This window comes from Psittacula echo (assembly GCF_963264785.1).
Source record: "Psittacula echo genome assembly, chromosome: 5".
NCBI classification, from domain to species: Eukaryota; Metazoa; Chordata; class Aves; order Psittaciformes; family Psittacidae; genus Psittacula; species Psittacula echo.
In genome coordinates, this window is record NC_137739.1 from 88,937,711 (window position 1) to 88,961,705 (window position 23,995).

The 23,995-nt window shown below is 62.1% G+C and overlaps 1 protein-coding gene across 1 annotated transcript; it reads left to right on the forward strand.

Moving 5' to 3' along the window:
- The first annotated feature begins 55 nt into the window (after positions 1 to 55).
- Positions 56 to 23,804, forward strand: SPTB (spectrin beta, erythrocytic). Its single transcript, XM_080617369.1, has 36 exons — positions 56 to 189; positions 4,349 to 4,537; positions 4,611 to 4,762; positions 4,955 to 5,128; positions 5,231 to 5,322; positions 5,405 to 5,485; positions 5,628 to 5,743; positions 5,939 to 6,051; positions 6,132 to 6,319; positions 6,405 to 6,522; positions 7,440 to 7,598; positions 7,670 to 7,972; positions 8,304 to 8,454; positions 8,545 to 9,406; positions 9,844 to 9,981; positions 10,558 to 11,317; positions 11,400 to 11,602; positions 11,704 to 11,794; positions 11,866 to 12,012; positions 12,085 to 12,348; positions 12,677 to 12,892; positions 12,980 to 13,069; positions 13,187 to 13,462; positions 14,330 to 14,460; positions 14,719 to 14,923; positions 14,998 to 15,372; positions 16,025 to 16,269; positions 16,734 to 16,872; positions 16,947 to 17,031; positions 18,962 to 19,158; positions 19,240 to 19,349; positions 19,670 to 19,754; positions 21,429 to 21,586; positions 22,166 to 22,339; positions 22,463 to 22,505; positions 23,196 to 23,804. The coding sequence occupies exons 2-36, from the start codon at positions 4,399 to 4,401 to the stop codon at positions 23,358 to 23,360; spliced, it is 6,945 nt and encodes a 2,314-aa protein (XP_080473495.1). The 5' UTR covers positions 56 to 189; positions 4,349 to 4,398; the 3' UTR covers positions 23,361 to 23,804.
- The last annotated feature ends 191 nt before the right edge of the window (positions 23,805 to 23,995 follow it).

Sequence of the window (23,995 nt, forward strand, 5' to 3'; positions counted from 1 at the left end):
CGGCCCTCCCGGGGGGGAGCGGGGCTATCGGGGCCGGGCAGCGCTCTGGCCCCGGGCAGGAATGTCCCTGCGCGCACAGATAATGTTATTTATATCGCGGCACAGGGCGGCTCCGCTCCTCCCGCCCCGCTCCGGTCCCGGCTCCGGCCCCGGGCCCGCCGCCGCTCGTCCGCCCGCCGCCCCGCGCAGGTGAGAGCCGCGGCCGCCGGGATGCGCCGCCTCCGGTGCTGGTGATGGTGGTGATGGGGAGGGAGGGATGAAGCGGGAAGAACCGGAGCGAAGCGAAGGGAAGGTGGGGGGGGGGGGGGATACCAGGACGCGGTGCCCGCCCCGGGTGCAGCGCTGCGGGGGCTGCGGGTACCGGGTAAAGTTTGGCGGGGGCTCAGCGCTCGCCGTTATCCCCCTCGCCGGTGTCACCGGAGGTCCCCCGGGGCTGCTCGGCGCGGCGGGGACACGCGGGGACGGGAAGGACGGGGCGGGCGAGCGGCGGTGACTTTCTGGGGACACCCCGGGGACGCGGTCCCTACGGGGGGGACACACAACAACAACAACAAGCGGGGTCCTGGGGGCTCCGGCAGCACCGGGTGCGTGGCGGTGGGACACGGTGGGACAGCGGGCTCCGGTGGTGGTGACTCACGGTGGGACACGTCCCCCAGCCTGTTCATAGCGACTGGGGGAAACTGGAGTTACTGGGAGGAGTTTTCCAGTTCCCATGTCCTTGTCCCCCCCTTGTCCCGGCGGCAGGAGGATGCTCAGGGATGGGTGTTGGGATGGGGGGACCCCCCCCCTCAATAAGCCCGATTCTCGTTTCAAGGCAGCTTTTGCCTTTGTAAATCCACTCGTGGCGTCAGGGAATTGTGGAGCCGTTTCCCTGCTGGCTTATCCCAGTGGAGCAGCGTTTGGGGGGGATATAGGGAAAGGAGACCCCTCTACGCCAGTGGGTGCTGGCCCAGCCTCCCCCCGAGGTGCGTTTTGTCGCCATGGGGTGATTTTAGGGTCCCACGTAGTGCTTTTGGGGTGGGTGAGGAGGTGCAGGGGGGCAGCTCCTAAGAAGGGAGCCAGGGGAGGCCTATTTATAGCCAGAAATGTGTGTGGAGCGTCAGCATGTGTGCGTGTCACCGCGCCTGGGTTAGGTGACATGGGACAGTCCTGGCACGGCCGGCATCCGCGCCCATTCCAGCCGTAGGGAAACCCAATGGGTGGGAGAGCGAGGCCCGTCACTGCCTGGAGGAGCTGTGCCTTGCCACGCTGTGCCATGCTGTGCCAAAGGACCCCATGCTGTGCCGAGCAGCCGTGCCGAGCAGGACCATCTGCTCCAGGCCTTTCCCATGCGCTTGGGATGCAGGAGGATGGAGGGGGGAGGGATGTGGGAATACCCCTCAATTCCTGCCTCTTCCCAACGGGGCTGGAGATGGAGGTTGATGGAGGTGAAGCTTGAAGTGTTAATGGTGAAGTGAAGCAGCCGGGGTGACACTGGGTGACACCAGGACTCCCCAGTCCCAGGATGGAGGTGATGGAGCAGCTATTTTGGGGTGATTTGGGGGTGTTTTGGGGTCTCCATGAGCGCTCAGGCAGCAGCCGCCGGTGTTTTGGCAGCACATTGTGATGGTAAGGGCTGAGCCGGGGGTGCCCCGGCCACCCTTGGGGTGCAGGGGGGGGTCACCCTGTCACCCAGGCCCGATGGGGGGACACTGGCAGCGGCACGGTGCCAGCCCCTTGCCGGGAAGTGCTGATTCACGGCGCTGCCCTGGCTCTGGCCGCAGGATGCTCGTGCTGGGGATGGCGTCCCGGAATTCCCGGGGTGGGAATACCGGGATGGCGGCGGCTTTGCCAACGAGGCCGTTTGGAAAGCACTGGGGAAGCAGAGGGAGATTTAAAGGCTGTGTGAGCGCCCGCGCTTGATGCACGCTGGCAGCTCCCTTGGGTCCCATCTCCTCCTCCTCCTCCTCCGATGCTCGCAGCCTTGCCCTCGCTGCTGTGGTGATGATGGGGTGGGAAAGGCCCAGCCAGGACCGGGGGCTCCCACCGGCACGGCAGAGACCCGACACAACTCAGCACACTCAGGGCATCGCATCCCAAGGCTGCAGCTCCTGTGGGGTTGGGATTGGGGGGGGATGTTCCCACCTCTGGGCTTCCCCAGGGGTTCTGCTGCAGGACCTGAGCACTTGCATGGCCTTGAGCACCTTCCTGGGCCTGATTGCATGTCCTTGCGTGCACTCCCGTGTCCTTGCTTGCATGTGTGTGCTCTTACACGCTTCTGCTTGCCCTTGCTCACATGTGAACACGCTGGCACACTTCTCCATGTCCTTGCTCACATGTGCATGCTCTGGCACGCTTCTACAGGTCCTTGCTGCTTGCATGTGCATGCTCCTGCGTGTCCTTGCTCACATGTGTGTGTTTTTACATGCTCTGGCACGCTTCTCCATGTCCTTGCTTGTGTGGGCACATTCTGTCTTGTTCTCGCATGCCCTTGCTCATAAATACATGCTCTTACACACTCTAGCACGCTTCTACACATCCTTGCTTACATGTGCACACTCTGGCATGCTTTTCCATGTCCTTGCTCACATGTACACGCTCTGGCACACTCCTGCATGTCCTTGCTCCCATGTGCACACTCTGGCATGCTTTTCCATGTCCTTTCTCCCATGTGCACACTGTGCCATGCTCCTGCACACGCTTGCTCACACGTGCCTGCTCTTACCCATCCTCACCCCATGCACACGCTCTATCACACTCATCCACATCCCTCCTCCCCCATACAACCCCTGCCCGCTCCATGCCCAGCCCGGCCCCAGGGCCAAGTCCCTGCCTGCGCGGCCACGATTACGGAGTGGAGCCGGTCCCGGCCCAGCGCTGCCGGCCCCGATAACGCTTCCTGCCGGTGCCCCGGGGGGTCCCGGGCGCCGCGGGCCCGGGGGCTTCGGGGACACCCATGGCCGAGGTTCCCCGGAGGGGGGGGATCCCGGCCGGGTGCTGGCTCCTGCTCCCCTGTGGGGCCCCAGCGGCCCCCCCCCAGCCGCCAGCTGCTCAGGGGCATTTATAGACACCAACCGTGTCCCGTCCGTGTCTCAAATGTCCCCGGGGCGGGTGGCCCCGGCAGCTGTCACCCGCTCTGCGCCACCGGTGATGGTGATGAGCACCTCTATGGGGCGGTGCTGGGTTGGTGCAGCAGCATCTGTGTCCATGGGGGTACCGGGGCTGCGGCGCTGGGTGTGATTGTCACCCGCTCTGTGCCACCGGTGATGGTGATGACCCCTATGTGGTGCGATGATGGGGTTGGTGCAGCAGCACCCATGTCCATGGGGGTACCAGGGGTGAGGGGATGCCCGTGGGGACCTGGGTTGTGGCCATTGTCACCCACTCTGTGCTACCAGTGATGGTGAACCCTCTCCATGATGTAGCGATGGGGTGGGTGCAACAGTAGAATCATAGAAGGGCACCAGGGGTGAGGAGACACCAATGGGGACCTGGGTTGGGGCCATTGTCACCAGCTTTGTGCCACTGGAGATGGTGAACCCCCTCCACGGTGCAGTGTTGGAGTGGGTGCAAGAGCACCTATGTCCTTGGGGTACCCAGGGGTGAGGGGACACCCATGGGGGCACAAGTTGTGGCGCTGCATACAATTGTCACCAGCTTTGTGCCACCGGTGATGGTGAACCGCCTTCATGGTGCAGTGTTGGGGTGGGTGCAACAGCACCTATGTCCTTGGGGTACCCAGGGACTGAGGGGACACCCATGGGGACCTGGGTGTTGGGAGTGATTGTCACCACTTTGTGCCACCTGTGATGGTGAACTCCCTCCATAGCACTGGTGTTGGGGTGTGATCAGCACCTATGTGGTTGGGGGTGCCAGGACACCCATGGGGGTCTGGGCTGGGGCACTGGGTGTGATTGTCACCTACTTTGTGCCAGCAGTGCTGGGGAACCACCTTCATGGCACAGTGCTGGTGTGCAAGCAGCATCCATGTCCCTGGGGTACCCAAGGGTGAGGGGACACCCATAGGGACCTGGGTTGGGATGCTTGGGTGCCCTTCTCACCTACTTTGTGCCACCTTCTCCATGACCCAGTGTCAGGATGGGTACAACAGCACCCATGTCCCTGGGGTACCCGAGGGTGAGGGGACACCCATGGGGACCCGGGTTGGGATGCTGAGCGTGAGGTCAGGACCATGCATCCATCATTGGTCCCCCCAGGCACGCAGCACCCAGGTGCCCCCAACACCTCTATGGGGATGAGGTTAAATCCCTTTGAGCAGCTTAAGCAGCTTCTAAGCCACAAATCCCCGCGAGCCGCCAGCACCGCGGCAATGCCAACAGTGATGCCCCCTGCTCCTGCTCTGTGCCAGGGGCCTCTCGCCGGCAGCCAGCGGCCACCGGGCCGGGGGACAGAGGGACCATGACGTCGGTGAACGACTACGAGCTGCAGCAGCAGTACGGCCGCATCAACGTGCGCTGGGACGCCTCCGATGACGAGCTGGACAACGACAACAGCTCCGCGCGCCTCTTCGAGCGCTCCCGCATCAAAGCCCTGGCAGGTCTGTGCTGGGCCTTCTTGGTCCTCGTGGGTTCTCCTGGCTGTCGGTGCCACCGCCTCCGTTCTTGTTGCAGATGAGAGGGAGGCCGTGCAGAAGAAAACCTTCACCAAGTGGGTGAACTCGCACTTGGCTCGTGTGACCTGCCGCATCTCGGACCTCTACATGGACCTCCGGGACGGGCGAGTGCTCATCAAGCTGCTGGAGGTGCTGTCAGGAGAGCTTCTGGTAGGAATCCTATGCAGATGGAGGCCCCAGGGTCCATCCCATCCCATCCCATGCCCCATCAAGCTTGTTGACCTTGGCTTTGACCAACATTCCATCACGTCTGTGGTGGTCACCAGCACGCAGGGGTGTCCCTGGGTAGGGAATGGAGTGCCCAGCACAGAAGGGAGGGTGCTGAGCTCTGTCATGTCCCAGCCCAAGCCCACCAAAGGCCGGATGCGGATCCACTGCCTAGAGAACGTGGACAAGGCGCTGCAGTTCCTGAAGGAGCAGAGGGTGCACTTGGAGAACATGGGCTCGCACGACATCGTGGATGGCAACCACCGCCTGGTCCTTGGCCTCATCTGGACCATCATCCTGCGCTTCCAGGTGAGGCACATCTCAACTCAGCACCCCACGAATCATTCCTAAGTGGGATCCCTCTTCTATGGACACCCACATCCAACCCTGAGGTGTTTTTCTGCCCCCCAGATCCAGGACATCATTGTGGAGACGCAGGAGGGCCGGGAGACGCGCTCTGCACGGGACGCGCTGCTGCTCTGGTGCCAGATGAAGACAGTGGGGTGAGTGGTGGGACACGCACTCCCCCGTGCTGGGGACTTGGGGTGACCAGAGGGTGATGGTGACGTCCTGTCCCCATCACAGGTACCCCCATGTGAACATCACCAACTTCACCTCAAGCTGGAAGGACGGGCTGGCCTTCAACGCCCTCATCCACAAGCACAGGTGGGCACCAGGATGTTGGAAGCAGATGATTAAGGTCCTTTCCAACCCAACCCATTCTATGATTCGATATCCCAGGGCGGTGGTGGCGCCCAGAGGGTGTCCCATGGGTGCCTCACCATTATCCCACCCCCTTTGTCCCCAGGCCTGAGCTGGTTGACTTCCAAAACCTGACCAAATCCAACGCACGGCACAACCTGGAGCACGCATTCAGCGTGGCCGAGCGGCACCTTGGCATCACCCCACTGCTTGACCCAGAAGGTGAGCTCCTGCTGCCACCCCTCCTGCCTCCGTTCCCCCATCACATCCTGGGGACATGCCCAGGTCCATGTGGAAAGGACAGGGAGGTTTCCAACCCCATGGAAGGAGGGTGTGGGAGCAAAGAGGGACCTCATGAGGCTGCGGTGGCCCATTGATGTTGGGTCAGGAATGATGCTTCTCGCCCTTGCCGAGCAGATGTATTCACGGAGAACCCTGATGAGAAGTCCATCATCACCTACGTGGTGGCTTTCTACCACTACTTCTCCAAGATGAAGGTGCTGGAAGTGGAGGGCAGGCGCCTGGGCAAGGTAAAGGGATGGCATTGAGGTGGGATGGGTTCTTCTATGGTATCGGCACCAACCCATGCTCACCACCATCCCCACCACAGGTCATTGAGCATGCCAAGGAGACCGAGAGGATGATTGAGGGCTATGGGGGGCTGGCTTCAGACCTTCTCACCTGGATCGAGCAGACCATTGCCTCCCTCAACAGCCGCAGCTTCGCCAACTCATTGGCTGGGGTTCAGCACCAGCTCCAGGCCTTCAGCACCTACCGCACTGTGGAGAAGCCCCCCAAGTGAGTGTCCCCCAGCCCCACCGTGCCCGTATGTCGGTGTGGAGCACCCATGGGTGCCCCAGGCTCAGCTCTCTGCTCCGGGCAGGTTTCAGGAGAAGGGGAACCTGGAGGTGCTGCTTTTCACCATCCAGTCACGGATGAGAGCCAACAACCAGCGCGTCTACACCCCGCACGAGGGGCGCCTGGTGTCCGACATCAACCGGGTACGGAGACATCCTGGTGCCATGGGGACATGTGGCTGCTCCCACAGCACCCTATGACCTGGGGACAGTTCTTTCCCTGGTGTCCATGGTGGCTTTGCTCTCCAAGCTACCCCAGGGCAGGTTGGGTTCATCTCCTGGGGGCAGGTTGGGTCCATCTCTTGGGTCAAGCTGGCTCCATCCCAGAGCAATTCAAGTCCATCTTAGGATGGGTCCAAACGCTTGTTAGGTCCATCTCCTAGGTCAAGCTGTGTCATTCCTAGAGCAGTTCAGGCCCATCCCAGAGCAATTCAGGTCCATCCAAGGATGGGTCCCAAGGCAGGTTGGGTCCGTCTCTTCGGGGCAGGTTGGATCCACCTCCTGGGCCAATGTAGGTCCATCCCAGAGCTATTCAGGTCCATCTTAGGGTGGATCCCAAAGCAAAGCAGTTTGGGTCTGTCTCCTGGGGGCAGTTTGGATCCGTCTCCTGGGGGCAGTTTGGATCCATCCCAGAGCAATTCAGGTCCATCCAAGGATGGGTCCCAAGGCAGGTTGGGTCCGCCTCTTCGGCGCAGGTTGGATCCACCTCCTGGGCCAGTCTAGGTCCATCCCAGAGCAATTCAGGTCCATCTTAGGATAGATCCCAAAGCAGTTTTGGTCCATCTCCTTGGGGTAGGTTGAGTCCATCTCAGAGCAGTTCAGGTCCATTGTAGAATGGGTTTCAAGGCAGCTTGTGTCCATCTCTTGGGTCAAGCTGAGTCCATCCCAGAGCAACTCAAGTCCATGCTAGGAGCCATTCAGTCCATCCTGGTGCAATCCTGTCCATCCCAGGGCAGGTTGGGTCCCACAACCCATGTGCCACCCTGGGGCTCCCCAGCAGAACAAGCCACATGGATCGGTGTAGGGCCATGGGGGGACACTGGTGCCATCCCTGTCCACAGGCCTGGGAGCAGCTGGAGAAGGCGGAACACGAGCGGGAGCTGGCGCTGCGCAACGAGCTCATCCGGCAGGAGAAGCTGGAGCAGCTCGCACGGCGCTTTGACCGCAAGGCAGCCATGAGGGAGGCCTGGCTGAGCGAGAACCAGCGCCTGGTGGCACAGGTAAGGCTGGGGACCAGGACGGGGAGCAGGACACCCAACCGCAGCCTCACCACGGGCTTTGTGATGGGCAGGACAACTTCGGCCACGACCTGCCCGCCGTGGAGGCAGCCAAGAAGAAGCATGAGGCCATTGAGACGGATACAGCCGCCTACAAGGAGAGGGTGCAGGCCATTGAGGCGGTGGCCAAGGAGCTGGAGGCGGAAGGGTACCACGACATCCAGCGCATCAACAAGCGCAAGGACAACATCCTGCGGCTCTGGGAGCAGCTCCAGGAGCTTCTGGCTGCCCGGCGGCAGCGCCTGGAGATGAACCTCACCCTGCAGCAACTCTTCCAGGAGATGCTCCATTGCATTGACTGGATGGATGAGGTCAAGGTGAGGCACCAAGGGTTGGGTGCCACCGTGGGTTGGGTATCACCATGGGTGCCACTGGAGGTTGGATGCCACCATGGGTTGGGTGCCACTGTGGATTGGGTGCCACTATGGGTTGGGTGCCACGATGGGTTGGGTGCCACCATGGATTGAGTGCCACCATGGGTTGGGTGCCACCGTGGTTTGGGTGCCACCATGGGTTGAGTGCCACCATGGGATGGATCCCTTGGTCCAATCAGGCAGGGCATTGGTGGGACTCACTCTGGGATGCGGATGAGATGCTGGGTGCAGCTGCTGGAACTGGCAGTGAGTGACACCCCGAGCTCTCCCATAGGTGCAGTTGGCATCACCGGAATCTGGGAAGCACCTTCTGGAGGCCGAGGAGCTGCTGCAGGCCCACCGGATGCTGGAGACCGACATGGCCCTGCAGGCAGAGAAGACTCGGACCATCAGCACAGCCGCCCTCTGCTTTGCCGACGCCGAGGGTAGGAAAACTGGGATGCTCTGGGACTGCAGCACGAGAAAGCCGGGACGGATGCACCCTGCTGATGCGCACCCACCCCATTTCCTTCCAGGCTACCGCCCTTGTGACCCCAAAGTGATCCGTGACCGCGTGAGCCACTTGGAGCTGTGCCGTCGGGAGCTGCAGGCGCTGGCAGCCCGCCGCAGAGCCTTACTGGAGCAATCCCGCTCCCTGTGGATGTGCCTGTGGGAGCTGGACGAGGCGGAGAGCTGGATCAAGGAGCAGGAGCAGCTTTACTCCTCGCTGGACTTCGGCAAGGACCTGCCGGGGGTGCTGCTGCTGCGCCGCCGACACGAAGCCTTCGAGGCGGAGCTGCGGAGCCGCGGGGCTCGGCTGGAGCGGGCGCTGGCGGCCGGCGAGGGGCTGTCGGGGCCGGCTGCGGGGCGGCTGCGGGAGCGGGGCTCCGCGGTGCGGGCGCTGTGGGCGCAGCTGGAGGAGTTGGCCGCGTTCCGACGGCGGGGGCTGAGCCAGGCCGAGGGCTTCTTCCAGTTCCAGGTGGAAGCGGAGGAGCTGGCGGAGGCGCTGCGGGATGCGCGGCGCAGGGCGGGCGCCACGGAGCTGGGGCAGGAGGAATCCCGCACCCGCGTCCTGCTGCGGCAGCACCAGGAGCTGCTGGAGGAGCTGGAGGGAGCGCGGCAGCAGCTGGAGAAGTTGGCCCAGCAAGCGGAGGGGTTCCCGGCGGAGCTGCGCGCTGGCCCCGAGGCGCAGAGTCGGCTCCTGGCGCTGCGGGAGCTGCACGCAGAGGCGGCCGCGCTGGCCGAGAGCAGGGGCAGGCAGCTGAGGGATGCGCTCGACCTCTACACGGTGTTCGGGGAGAGCGATGCCTGTCACCTCTGGATGGGAGCGAAGGAGACCTGGCTGGGGCAGCTGGAGGTGCCTCAGGCGCTGGAGGACCTGGATGTGGCGCAGCACAGGTAAGAGGTCCCGTGATGGGTGCTGAGCTGCTGCCCGTTCGCAGCCTGGAGGGCTGGGAGTGTTCAAGACAAGGCTTCTTGAGGGAAGACCTGAGAGCAGCTCCAGTGCCTAAAGGGGCTGCAGGAAACCTGGAGAGGGGCTTGGGACAAGGGCCTGTAGGGCCAGGCCAAGGGGAATGGCTTGAACCTGCCCGAGGGGAGACTGAGATGAGCTCTTAGGCAGAAGCTCTTCCCTGTGAGGGTGCTGAGGCGCTGGCCCAGGGTGCCCAGAGAAGCTGTGGCTGCCCCATCCCTGGCAGTGTTCAAGGCCAGGTTGGACACAGGGGCTTGGAGCAAGCTGCTCCAGTGGAAGGGGTCCCTGCCCGTGGCAGGGGTTGGAGCTGGAGGAGCTTTAAGTTCTCTTCCAATCCAAACCCAATTCCATGGTGTCTCTGCAGGCTGGATGGGCTGGAGCAGGAGATGGCCACCGTGGCTTCCCAAATCGCTGCTGTCAACCAAGCAGCCGATGGTTTGCTGGCAAGTGGTCACCCACGCAGCCCCCAGGTCCGGCAGTGCCAGGAGCAGCTCAACGAGAGGTATGATCATGGGTGACACTGGGGTGAGTGGCTGACAACTGTGTGCGATGCTGGTGTCCTCAGTATAAGGACATGGAGCTGTCGGAGCAAGGCAAGAGGAGGTCACAAGGATGATCAGGTGCTGAAGCAGCTCCCATATGGAGCCAGGCTGACAGAGCTGGGCTTGATCAGCCTGGAGAAGGCTTCAGGGAGACCTCAGAGTGTCTGAAGGGGGCTACACGGATGCTGGAGAGGGGCTCTTCATCAGTGACTGCAGTGATAGGACACAGGGTGATGGGTTCAAACTGGAACAGGGAAGTTCAGGTTGGAGATAAGGAAGGAATCCTTCCCTGTGAGGGTGCTGAGGCGCTGGCCCAGGGTGCCCAGAGAAGCTGTGGCTGCCCCATCCCTGGCAGTGTTCAAGGCCAGGTTGGACACAGGGGCTTGGAGCAAGCTGCTCCAGTGGAAGGGGTCCCTGCCCGTGGCAGGGGTTGGAGCTGGACGAGCTTTAAGGTCCCTTCATCCCAACCCATCCCATGTCCCTATGACCCTGGGGTGCTTGGGCCGGTCCCCTCCATCACCACCATCTCCCCGCAGGTGGGACCGGTTCCGGGCGCTGGTGTCCGAGCGCCGCCGGGCCGTGGGCTCAGCCTTGCGCTTCCTCAACTACCGCCTGGAGAGCCAGGAGACCCGGGAATGGCTGCAGAGCAAGACCCAGGTCGTGCAGGCCACCGCCGAGCTGGGCCGGGACCTGGCTGGCGTCTTGGCCACCCAACGCAAGCTCTACGGCATCGAGCGGGAGCTGGCGCTCACCCAGGACCGCTTGGCCGCGCTGCGCTCCGAGGCTGACCAAGTAGCCCAGGAGCGGCCCGAGGTGGCCCCGGAGGTGTTGGAGCGGCTGGAAGCGGCAGTGGCCGCTTGGGATGAGCTTCAGGCGGCCCTGGGGGAGCAGGCAGCATCCCTGGGGGAAGCGGGGCAGCTCCGGCGCTTCCTGCAGGACCTGGATGACTTCCAAGCGTGGCTGTTTGGGGCTCAGAAAGCCGTGGCGGCCACCGACGAGGTCCCGGCATCGCTGTCCGAGGCTGAGGAGCTGCTGCAGCGGCACGAGGCCGCGCGCAGGGATGCGGAGGAGCACGCGCCCGCCTTCGGGGCGCTGATGGAGGCCGGGCAGAGGGTGGTTGGGGAGCAGGCGGACCCCCAGTACGAGGGGCTGCGGCAGCGCCTGCGCGGCGTCGAGGACGGCTGGGCTGCCCTGGGCAGGATGGCAGAGGCTCGGCAGCGCTTCCTCACCCAGTGCTGCGGCTTCCAAGAGTTCCTGCACGATGCCAAGCAGGCCGAGATCCTCCTCACCAACCAGGTGCGTGACCAAGCGGGTCCTATGGGGGCTTCCTGGCTTGTGGGCATGGCGAGGTGTTGACCTCACGGTGTGTCCCCATCAGGAGTACACGTTGGCACACCTCGACCTGCCTGGCACGCTGGAGGGCTCGGCCACCGCGCTGCGCCGGTTCCAGGAGTTCCGTGCTGGCATGGAGAGCAACGCCGAGAAGGTCCCCAAGGCGGTGAATGGTGGCACCAAGCTGGTGGCCGAGGGGAACATCTTTGCTGAGAAGATCGCTGAGAAGTGCCAAGGCCTCCAGGAGCGGTGAGTCCAGCGTGGGGTCAGTGGGCATCGTGGGCTCAGGGTGGTGGAGATCATGCCATGAACATCATTGACCCCATGCCCATCTCTGGTTTCCCTGCCAGACATGGAGCCGTCATGGCCAAGGCGGAGGAGGCAGCAGAGTTGCTGCAGGACAACCATGAGCTGCAGACCTTCCTGCAGAGCTGCCGCGAGGTAGGCACATGGCACGGCCGACGGCGCCGGCGGGGTCCCACCAGCCGAGCCCTGACACCCTTTATCCGCAGCTTGAAGCCTGGATGGACGAGAGGATGCTGACGGCGCAGGACACATCCTACGGTGAAGCCCGCGGGCTCCACGGTCGGTGGCAGAAGCACCAGGCGTTCATGGCTGAGCTGGAGGCCAACAAGGGCTGGTTGGAGAAGACGGAGGCGGTGAGTGCCGATGGGTCGGATGGGAGGTCCTTGTGCATCCCTGTGCTGAACACCAACCCATCGGCGTTGCAGGAGGGGCAGGAGCTGGCGCGGCGCAAGCCCCGGCACGGCGAGGTGGTGGCGCGGCGCCTGGAGGAGCTGCGGCAGCGCTGGGCCGGGCTCTGCGGGGCTGCCCAGGCCAAGGGCCGGCAGCTCTTCGAGGCCGACCGCGCGGCGCTGTACGCACGGAGCTATGGGGAGCTGGAGACGTGGCTGAGCCGCGCCGAGCAGGAGCTGCGCGGCGCCGAGCGCGCCAAGGACCTCCCTGCCACCAACGCGCTGCTCAAGAGGCTGACGGTGGGTTGGGGGCACTGCCGGCGCGGTGCCGCACCGTGGTCTATGGGCTGGGGGTGTTGTGCCATGTATGGGGTGAAAGAGGGTGATGGGGTGATGGGGGATGTCTCCGTATGGAGCCCGTTGGTGCTTTGGGGGTCCCCATCCTTGTTCAGATCCCCACACTCACATCGTTCTGCCCCATGCCCCATCCCTGGCTGTATTCAAGGCCAGGTTGGATGGAGCCTTGGGTGATGTGGTTTAGAGCGAGGTGTCCCTGCCCATGGCAGGGGGCTGGAACTGGATGACGTTGAGGTCCTTTCCAACCCAAACGGTTCTATGATTCTACCAGAGGTTGGAAGAGCAAGTGGGAACGTGGATGAAGGAGCTGGAGGAGCTGGGATTACAGGGTCCATCCCCTGCCGGGGATGTGCCGGATGGTGACAGGCACGACCAGAGGCTCCGGCAGCGATGCCTTGAGCTGCTGGAGCCACTGCAGAGGAGGAGGAAGGAGCTGGAGACCGCTAAGGCCATGTACCAGCTCGGGAGGGACCTGGAGGATGAGACGGTGAGCATCCTCACCATGGAGGGGTCCAGCGTGCTGGGGGGCACCCATGGGTGCCATGCGGTGCTCATTGGGTGCTGTCACCTCCAGCTTTGGGTGCAAGAGCGGCTGCCTCTGGCGAGGTCAACGGAGCATGGCACCGACCTGCCCAGCGTGCAGCGCCTGGCCAAGAGGAACGAGGTGAGTGTGGGTGCAGGGAAAGCACCCATCACCCGGTGGGTCCTATGGGATCACGCATCCCATGGCTGAGCCTTCATCACTCACCCCATGGGATCGCCACCACCACCCCCCCCACAGACGCTGCAGAAGGAGCTGTTGGGCCATGGCCCGCGCCTGGCCGAGGTGCTGAGCAGGGCTGAGGCGGCCACGAGCGGCGAGGAGCCGAGGCCAGAGGTGGAGACGCGGGTGCGGGAGCTGCGGGAGCAGTGGGAGAAGCTGCAGGAGGAGGTGTCGGCGCGGCAGCAGCGCCTGCGGGAGGCCGGGGAGGCCCAGCAGTACTACATGGATGCTGCAGAGGCTGAGGCTTGGATTAGCGAGCAGGAGCTCTTCATGGGAGACGAGGAGAAGCCCAAGGTGAGGGGTGGCTCTGTGCGGTGCTCCCGGTGCATCCCGTGTCAAACCAGAGCACAGCGTGCCATGGGGATGAGCATCCATCATCTGTGGAGGTGCTGAGAAAGCTGGGCTGGGGCAGCCTGGAGAAGAGAAGGCTCCTGAAGGGGAGACCTGAGAGCAGCTCCAGTGCCTAAAGGGGCTGCAGGAAACCTGGAGAGGGGCTTGGGACAAGGGCCTGTAGGGACAGGCCAAGGGGAATGGCTTTAACCTGCCCGAGGGGAGACTGAGATGAGCTCTTAGGCAGAAGCTCTTCCCTGTGAGGGTGCTGAGGCGCTGGCCCAGGGTGCCCAGAGAAGCTGTGGCTGCCCCATCCCTGGCAGTGTTCAAGGCCAGGTTGGACACAGGGGCTTGGAGCAAGCTGCTCCAGTGGAAGGGGTCCCTGCCCGTGGCAGGGGTTGGAGCTGGAGGAGCTTTGAGGCCCCTTCCAACCCAAACCATTCCATGACTCTGATTCTGTTCTGGTACCACAGTGTGCCATGCTGTTACACACCATCCCATGCCATGCTGTGCCATTACATGTCATCCATCCCATGCCATGCTCTCGCATCTCATGCCATGTCATCCATGCCACCCTATGCCATTCCATTACAGGTGTTCCCATGCCATTACAGGCCATCCCATGCCATGCCATTGTTGGCCATTGTCGTCTATCCCATGCTAGTCCATTACCTGCCATCCCTGGCTGTTCCAAGCCATGGCTATTACACACCAACCCATACCATGCCGTACCCTACTGAGCTCCTCACCGCACTGGATAGATGCAGGCCATGCCCACAGCATTGGGTGCTGGGGCTGGACTGATGGGTGCCGCTCTCTACCGCACCGCAGGACGAGGAGAGCAGCTTGGTGATGCTCAAGAGGCACGTGCGGCAGCAGCGGTCCATCGAGGACTACGGCCTCACCATCAAGGAGCTGGCGGCCAGGGCTCAGCAGCTGCTTTCCGCCGGCCACCCCGAGGGGTAGGTGCCACCACCGCCTGTCCCCTGTCCCTTGGGCTGTCCCCAGGGTGCCCTCAGCACCGGGCTGGAGCGCCGGTGGCATTGCTCACCCCAACGGTGGCATCGCCGTGGCTGCAGCAGGGAGGTGGTGGCACAGGGATACGGGGGGAGGTTGCACAATGGGTCCTTCCCCCCAAACACCCCCATTTGTCCTCCCGGGTGGGTCGGGGCCGTGTGCTGCGGGTGCGAACGGCAGTGTCTGTGTGCGGGGCCGCGCAGGGAGCAGATCATCCGGCTGCAGGGCCAAGTGGACAAGCACTACGCGGGGCTGAAGGAGGCGGGCGAGCAGCGCCGCCGGCGCCTGGAGCACATGGCCCACCTCTTCCAGCTGAAGCGGGAGGTGGAAGACCTGGAGCAATGGATCGCCGAGCGCGACGTGGTCGCCTCCTCGCAGGAGATGGGGCAGGACCTGGACCACGTCACGGTGAGGATGCTGGGCTGGGTATGGCGATGCTGATGTGAGGTTTTATGGGGGATGAACTCAACTCTTTCGTGCAGCTCCTAAGGGAGAAGTTTCGGGAGTTCGCCCGGGACACGGGCAGCGTGGGGCAGGAACGTGTGGACCGGGTGAACCTGACCATCGAGGACCTCATTGATGCGGGGCACACGGAGGCAGCCACTATGGCGGAATGGAAGGATGGGTTGAACGAGAGCTGGGCTGACCTCCTGGAGCTGATCGACACCCGCATGCAGCTCCTGGCTGCCTCCTATGACCTGCACAAGTACTTCTATGATGGTGCTGAGCTGCTGGCCCTCATCGGCGCCCGGCGCCAGGAGCTGCCGCAGGACCTGGGCGAGGACACCAGCTCGGTGGAGGCTTTCCACCGCATGCACAGCGCCTTCGAGCGCGACCTCCGGCTGCTGGAGACGCAGGTGAGGCTGCAGGGGGATGGAGGGTGCTGTGCTACCATGAGCCAAGAGCATCCTCTAGGACCAGCACCAGGGCGGCAGCAGGGAACAGGGCAGGGACTGGGCCCCTGTGCTGGGCACTGGGGAGGCTGCACCTGGAATCCTGTGCTCGGCTCTGGGCCCCTCACTGCAAGAGAGACCTTGAGGGGCTGGAGCGGGGCCAGAGCAGGGCAGCGGAGCTGGTGCAGGGCCTGGAGCCCAAGGGTGATGGGGAAGGGCTGAGGGACCTGGGGGGTTCAGTCTGGAGAAGAGAAGGCTCAGGGGGGACCTGATCACTGCCTACAAGTGCCTGAGAGGAGGATGGAGCCAGGAGGGGCTGGGCTCTGCTCCCAAGGAACAAGGGATGGGACAAGAGGAACCGGCCTCAAGCTGCACCAGGGCAGGTTTAGATGGAGCTGAGGAACAATTCCTGCCCCAAAGGGTGCTCAGGCATTGGCACAGGCTGCCCAGGGCAGGGCTGCAGTCGCGAGCCCTGGGAGTGCTTAGAGGACGTGTGGATGTGGCTCTTGGTGCTATGGGTTAGTGGAGGCCTTGGCAGTGCTGGGCAATGGTTGGGCCTGATGGTCTTGAAGCTCTTTCCCAACCTGGTTGATTCCCCGCTGTCTCCCCTGCGTAGGTGCAGCAGTTCCAGGCCACAGCAGCGCGCCTGCAGACCGCTTACGCTGGGGAGAAGGCGACCAGCATCCAGGAGCAGGAGCAGGAGGTGACCCGAGCGCTGCAGGACCTGCTGGAGGCGTGCAGCGGGCGCCGGGCACGGCTGGAGGACACGGCTGACAGGCACCGGTTCTTCAGCACCGCGCGGGACCTGCTGTGCTGGATGGAGAGCATCGTACGGCAGATCGAGACCCAGGAGAAACCCAGGTGCGGCTGCACCCGGTGCGGTCCCAGTGATGTTGGTTGGGAAAATGGGATAAGAGCTGGGCTGGGGCAGCCTGGACAAGAGAAGGCTCCTGAAGGGGAGACCTGAGAGCAGCTCCAGTGCCTAAAGGGGCTGCAGGAAACCTGGAGAGGGGCTTGGGACAAGGGCCTGTAGGGACAGGCCAAGGGGAATGGCTTTAACCTGCCCGAGGGGAGACTGAGATGAGCTCTTAGGCAGAAGCTCTTCCCTGTGAGGGTGCTGAGGCGCTGGCACAGGGGGCCCAGAGAAGCTGTGGCTGCCCCATCCCTGGCAGTGTTCAAGGCCAGGTTGGACACAGGGGCTTGGAGCAAGCTGCTCCAGTGGAAGGGGTTGGGGTTGGAACTGCATGGGCTTTAAGCTTCCTTCATCCCAAACCATTCCATGTCTCTGTGACCCATCACCAATGCCGTCACCTCTGTGTCTCCAGGGACGTCTCCTCAGTGGAGCTGCTCATTAAATACCACCAGGGCATCAAGGCCGAGGTGGATGCACGGGACAAGAACTTCAGCACCTGCATCGAGCTGGGCAAGAAGCTGCTGCAGCGCAAGCACCAGGAGTCACCCGAGGTGAGGGCAACCGGGGCTGGGGGTGCAGTAGAGTCAGTGCCACTGGGGCCATCCCTGACTGTGTCCCCCCACAGATCAAAGCGAAGCTGGTGGAGCTGGTGGAGAAGAAGAAAACCATGATGGAAATGTGGGAGCAGCGCCGGGACCAGCTGCTGTTGTGTGAGTCATGGTGGGGTGGTGATGGGGATCCAGTGATAGGGATGGAGATGTGGTGATAGTTGTGGGCATGTGGTGATGATGGGGATGCGGTGGTGATGGAGATGTGATGGTGGTGATGGGGATGTCGTGGTGATGGAGATGTGGTGGGGATGGGGATGGGTGGTTGTGATGGGGATGGGGTGGTGATGGGGATGGGGTGGTTGTGATGGGGATGTGATGGGGATGTGATGGTGGTGGTGATGGAGATGCAGTGGTGATGGAAATATGTTGGTGATGGGGATGTGGTGATGATAGAGCTGTGATGGTGGTGATGGGGATGTCGTGGTGATGGAGATGTGGTGGTGATGGAGATGGGGTGGTGTGATGGAGATGTGGTGATGGTGGTGGAGATGTGATGGTGGTGGTGATGGAGATGGGGTGGTGATGGGGATGTGATGGTGGTGGTGGTAGAGATGCAGTGGTGACGGAGACATGATGGGGATGGGGTGGTGATGGAGATGGGGTGGTGGGGATGGGAATGCGGTGGTGGGGATGGGGATGTGGTGGTGTTGGGAATATAGTGATGGTAGTTGTGACAGTGATGATGGTTGATGATGGTGATGATGGTGAGGCTGAGCACTGTCAGGTGTGCCAAAACCACTTTAATACTCCCAAACTTGACTAAGAGATTGCTTATAGAATCCAGCAACCAGCCATGGGCATAGCAAAACTGATCTGCCGGCTGCTCAGGCAGCCTCTGTATGAGACAGGTCCAAGTGAATGTGTTTAACTGAAGGATCATCATGAAAAATGAGCCTTTTTAAAGTTTCATTGTGCAAATTCGGTTGTTGAATCCCTGGAATCTGGGAGAGGAAAGGTTCTATCCCTGTGCCAGTGATGTGTCGAGTGTCACATGCAGGGCTCCAGCCTGCTCGTGCATGAACAGAGTGAAATGGTGGGAGGTAAAAGAGTTCCTGTGTTTAGCAAGGATGGAGCACGGAGCTCGCTGTGCTTTCACACCACCACGCTCTCAGGTGGTGATGGTGATGATGATGGTGATGGTGATGGTGATGGTGATGTGATGGTGGTGGCAGGGTCGGAGCATTGTCAGCCCTGTTGCAGTGCAGGGCTGCACCCCTGGGTGATGATGGTTGGTGATGGTGACAGTGATGGTGGTGAGGATGGTTATGATGCTGATGGTGATGATGGTGGTGGTGGCAGGGTCTGAGAACGGCTCCACCTGCCAGCAGTGCTGGAGGTGTGCCAATTCTCCCAGTTCTCTGGTGGTGGTTGTGATGGTGATGATGCTGGTGGAGGTTGTTGTTGGTGCTGGTGGTGGCAGGGTCTAAGCGCTCCCATCCCCACCCGCAGTGCTGGAGGTGTGCCAGTTCTCCTGCATGGTGGTGGTGATGATGGTGGTTGGTGGTGATGATGATGATGGTTGGTGATGATGATGATGATGGTTGGTGATGATGATGATGGTGGTAGTGAAGGCAATGATGGTGCTGATGATGCTGGTGGTTGTCAGTGCTGGTGGTAGCAGGGTCTGAGCACTCCCATTCTTGCTGCACTGGTGGAGGTGTGCTAGTTCTCCTGGGTCATAGTGATGAGGGTTGGTGATGATGACGGGCGGTGATGGTGGTGATGATGTTGGTGATGGTTGGTGACGATGCTAGGTGGTGATGTGATGATGGTGATGGTTGGTGATGATGATGGGTGGTGATGGTTGGTGATGATGATGGGTGGTGGTTGGTGCTGGTGGTGGCAGAGTCTAAGTGCTCCCATCCTTGCTGCACTGCTGGAGGTGTGCCAGTTCTCCCGGGTCATAGTGATGATGGTTGGTGATGGTGATGGTTGGTGACGATGATGGTTGATGATGATGATGGGTGATGGTGCTGATGGTGCTGATGGTGCTGGTGGCAGGGTCTAAGCGCCCCCATCCCCACCGCAGTGTTGGAGGTGTGCCAGTTCTCCCGCGACGCCTCAGTGGCCGAGTCGTGGCTCATGGCGCAGGAGCCCTACCTGGCCAGCAGCGACTACGGGCACACGGTGGACGCAGTGGAGAAGCTGCTCAAGCGCCACGAGGCCTTCGAGAAGTCCTCAGCCACGTGGGAGGAGCGCATCGCTGCCCTGCGGAAGCTGACCACGGTGAGCGCGGCTCGGCACCGAGCACAGTCCCCATCCCACGTCCCCATCGCCCCCTGACGCCCTTGTCCCCTTCCCCGGCAGCTGGAGCTCCTGGGCGGGCGGACGTTGCGTGAGGGGCTGGCGCGGGACGGGACGACGCATTCCGAGGCTCCGGAATACCGCCTGGATCTGGATGGGGAGCTGGAGCCTGGGTAAGAGGTGCCGGCATCATCACTGGGTGGATGCGGAGGCTTCTTGGGCAGGCACATGGGTACCACCTGCAGCATCCCTCTTCTCAAGGGGTTTGGTCTGGGAGCAGTGAATCAGTGCAGGGAAAGGGGAAAGGTGAAGGTTGAGTCCCACCATTCCAGCGCTTCCACCCCTTGGTGGGGCAGGAGAGCAGCCAGCCCTGGCTGGGATGGGGATATGGAATCATGGAATGGTTTGGGTTGGAAGGGACCTTAAAGCCCATCCAGTTCCAACCCATTGCCATTAGACCAGGCTGCTCCAAGCCTCTTCCTCCCTGCTGCAGGTCTGAGGAAGAGGAGGATGAGGAGAAGAGGAAGGGCAGGAGCACACAGGACACCTCTGCACCCATCAGCGATGGACCAGAGCCGGTCAGTTCTCACCTTTAGCTTCCTCCTTCCCTGGCAGCATGGAAAGGTCTCCCTGCATGTCCCATCGTCTCCTGGCAAACCCATCACCGTGTCGCTCCGACGGCTCCTGCACCCGCCTTGTCCTCACCTTGTTCCTTGCCTTGAGTTGAATAAATGCTATAAATCACCCCAAAAAGGTCGGCTGGGCCCGTGGATGCTGCACCCATGGGTGCTGCACCTTCCCCTTCCCTCCCAATCACTCCTCTTCAGGACCAGGCTGTGGAAGGCTGGCACCCATGGGTGGCTCTGGGCAGAGCTGAGTTATCTGCATGGGGTGGGCAGATCCTGGTCACCATCCCCTGCTGTTGGTTTGCATCCCTGGGGAGATCCATGGGGACACCACATGGGTCTGTGGCACCTGGCTCTGTCCCTGCATGGGAGGACATCAGGCAATGCACACACAGCAATGGAGCTTCTGGCTCACATCATGGCTGGTGGCACGGGGGTGTTGTCACTCCTTGGGCATCATCGCGCCATGGGGATGCCACCCTGTGAGGCATCATCACCCCAAGAGATATCATCCCTGTATGGGCATGGTCACCCCATGGGGATGTCACCTTGTGAGGCATCATCACCCTAAGAGCCATCATCACCCCAAGGAGCATCGTCACTGTATGGGCATGGTCACCCCATGGAGATGCCACCTTGTGAGGCATCATCACCCCAAGGAGCAGCATCACTGTATGTGGGCATGGTCACCGCATGGAAATGCCACCCTATGAGGCATCATCACACCAAGGAGCATCGTCACTGTATGGGGCATTGTCACCCTGCAAGCCATTGTCACCCCATGGGACATTGTCACCCTATAAGACATCAACAACCTGTAGGGCGTCATTACTCCACATGGAATCATCACCCAACAGGGCATTGCCACCATCAGGGCACTGTCACCCCCGTGTGCCAACCAACCTTGTGCTTGCTGCCACCCGCTCCACTCCTGCCTGCTCTGCCTGCCTGGGGCCATGGGCATCTTCTGCTCCTCCTGCCTGCTTGGGGACAGCATTGCTTTGGGTTGCTCTGCCTGCTTGGGGACAGGAACCTCTTCTGCTTCTCCTGCCTGCTTGGGGACATGGGCACCCTCTGGCTCCTTGGGGACAGGGTCCCCTCTGCCTGCTTGGGGACGTGGCCCTGTTCACTGCCTGGGGACACAATCCTTCCCTGCCTGCCTGCCAGGGGGCATTGTCCCTGTTCCCATCCCTCCCATCAGGACGCACTGCATGGCGCTGCGGTGCCGGCAGACACCTGCCCACCCATGGGTGCATGAGGGCACAAGCACCTCGGCATCACTGAGCCCCTCCTGTGACACCCAGCGCCTGCCTGGGCTGGGACCCCATTCACTGCCCACCACAGCCCCTGCTGTGCCCAAGCCCCCCGGGTAGGGGTCAACACCACAGTGGCTCAGCCCCATCACCGCACATCCGGGGGTCCCCAGGGTGCTCCTTCTCCCATGGCTCCACCATGCCCCATGGCACTGGTGTCCCCCCAGCACCCACCAGCACCCGCACTGGAGCTGATGGGGTCACCATCCCCGATACCCAGCACCCATCACCTTGGGGACAAGGTGCCACCATGGCAGGCAGAGCCGCTCGGGCCGTGCCTGGTGGTGGTGACGGGGCTGTTGCTTGGCGGCAGCTGACGCGGCCGGTGGGCGATGAGGAGCCGGCATCGCCACGGCGGGAGGAGCCGGAGGAGCCGGCGACGCTCCCGGCCCGCGCCAGCAACATCCAGCTGGAGGGGTACCTCGGCCGCAAGCACGACCTGGAGGCAGCCACCAAGCGGGCGTCCAACCGGTAGGAATGGTGGTGATAGTGGTGATGGTGATGATGGTGATGGTGGAACTAGATGATCTTAAGGTCCTTTCAGACCCTAACTATTCTATGGTTCTATGATGGTGATGGTGGTGAAGATGAGGATAGGGATGGGGATGGTATTGAAGGTGATGGTGGTGATGATGGAACTAGATGATCTTAAGGTCCTTTCAGACCCCAACTCTTCTATGGTTCTATGATTCTATGATGGTGATGATGGTGATGGGGATGGGGATGGTGATGAAGGGGATGCTGATGGTGATGGTGATGATGATGGTGGTGATGATGGAACTGGATGATCTTCAGGTCCTTTCCAACCCAAACTATTCTATGATTCTATGATGGTGATGATGGTGGCAATGGTGATGGTGGTGATGATGATGGTGATGGTGGCGATGACGGTGATGATGGTGATGATGATGGTGATGGTGGTGACAATGTTGATGATGGTTGTGATGATGGTAGTGATGGTCATGATGGTTGTGATGATGGTGGTGATGATGATGGTGATGATGGCAATGGTGATGATGATGGTGACAGTGACGGAGCGCTGTGGCGCAGGTCATGGAGCACACGGTACTGCGTGCTGCGGGGGGGCCAGCTCGCCTTCTTCAAGGATGCCAAGAGCCGGGCGCTGGGGCTGCCCTGCCATGGGGAGGAGCCCCTGGGGCTGCAGGACGCCTCCTGCGAGGTGGCCGCTGGCTACAAGAAGAAGAAGCACGTCTTCAAGCTCAGGTACAGCCCCCGGTGCTGTGGGGTGCGGTGTTATGGGGTGGTGTGGGGTGTTACAGGTTGTTATGGGGTGCTGTGGGGTGGGGTGGCACACACAGCCCCTGCCTCACTGTGCTCTGTCCCCAGGCTCAGCAATGGCAGTGAGTGGCTCTTTCATGGCAAGGATGAGGTGAGGGGTACCCAGGGCACACGGGGTGGTTGGTGGTGACCAGGGGCATATAGAGGGGACTGCAGATGCCCAGGGGATAGAGCGGGCATACAGGGATACATAGATAGAGGGGGATACAGGATGGGTGATGGTTCCCAGGGGACACTGGTGGTACCCAGGGGATATGGGGATGGCCAGAGATGCCCAGGGGAACAGAGGGTGACCTGTAGTGCCCAGTGGCACACAGGGCAGCTGCCACTGCTTGCAGGGCTATGGAGTAACCAGGGATGCCGTCAGGATATGGTGTGGGGCTGGCAGTACCCAGGGGCCGTGGGGTAACCAAGAATGCCATCAGGATATGGTGTGGGGCTGGTGATGCTTGGGAGAACATAGGTGGCTGGTGGTACTCAAGTGCCATGGGGTAACCAAGAACGCCATCAGGATATGGTGTGGGGCTGGTGGTACCCAGGGGACCATGCAGTGACCAGGGGTGCCATCAGGACCTGGTATGGGGCTGGTGATGCTTGGGAGGACATAGGTGGCTGGTGGTACCCAGGGGACCATGAGGTGTCAATAGCTGCCATCAGGACATGGTGTGGGGCTGCTGGTACCCATGGGGTGGCTGTGGGAGATGTGGGGCAGCCGGCACCACCCTGGGACGGTGCGAGGGTCCCAGGGCATCCCCCGTTAACACGGTGCCCGTGTCCCCAGGAGGAGCTGCAGGCCTGGCTGCAGGGGCTGAGCGCGGCCATCGGCGAGTGCCAGGGCTGGCGGGGCAAGGCTCAGAGCCTGCCCCCGGCCACGGCCCCCCCCGCGGGCCCCCTGCCCCGCAAGGACAAGGAGAAACGCTTCAGCTTCTTCCCCAAGAAGAAATGACCCCCCCCGGGGCTGGGGGGGGGACGTGCGTGTGACAGGGACACGCATGTACACGGACACGCGTGTGACAGGGACACGCGTGTGCACACGTGTTATCCCTGCAGCCACGTCTATGGGGGCAGCTGATGTGCTCCTGCATCCCGGGCCCTCGGGGCACACACGTGTGCGGGCTCGCCCCTATGTACAGCAGCACATACGTGTGCGTGGAACACGCGTCCACGCGCCCATGTGTCCCGTGTGTATATATATATATTTCTATTTCTATATCTATTTACATGCTTAACGGTATGCACACACGCACACGTGGAGGGGGCACGGATGTACACGTATGTCCCCGTGTGCACACGTGTGTATGTACGTGTGTAACGTGCCCCTCCAGGCGTGTGCCCCCCCCATCCACACCCCAGGGGTGCGCAGCAGCCCCGTGCACATGTGTCCCTGCATGCACACACGCGTGTCCCTGCATGCAGGAGCACCCACGGCCATGGCTGTAGTGCCCCCCCCCCCCCCCAGCACCCACTCGGGGGCTCCCATGAGTGCCCCCTCAAGCCATACCCCCCCCCCCACTGCATGGGTGCAGAGGGGGCACCCATGGGCACCAACCAAAGAGCATCGGCATGGGGGGCACCGCTGGC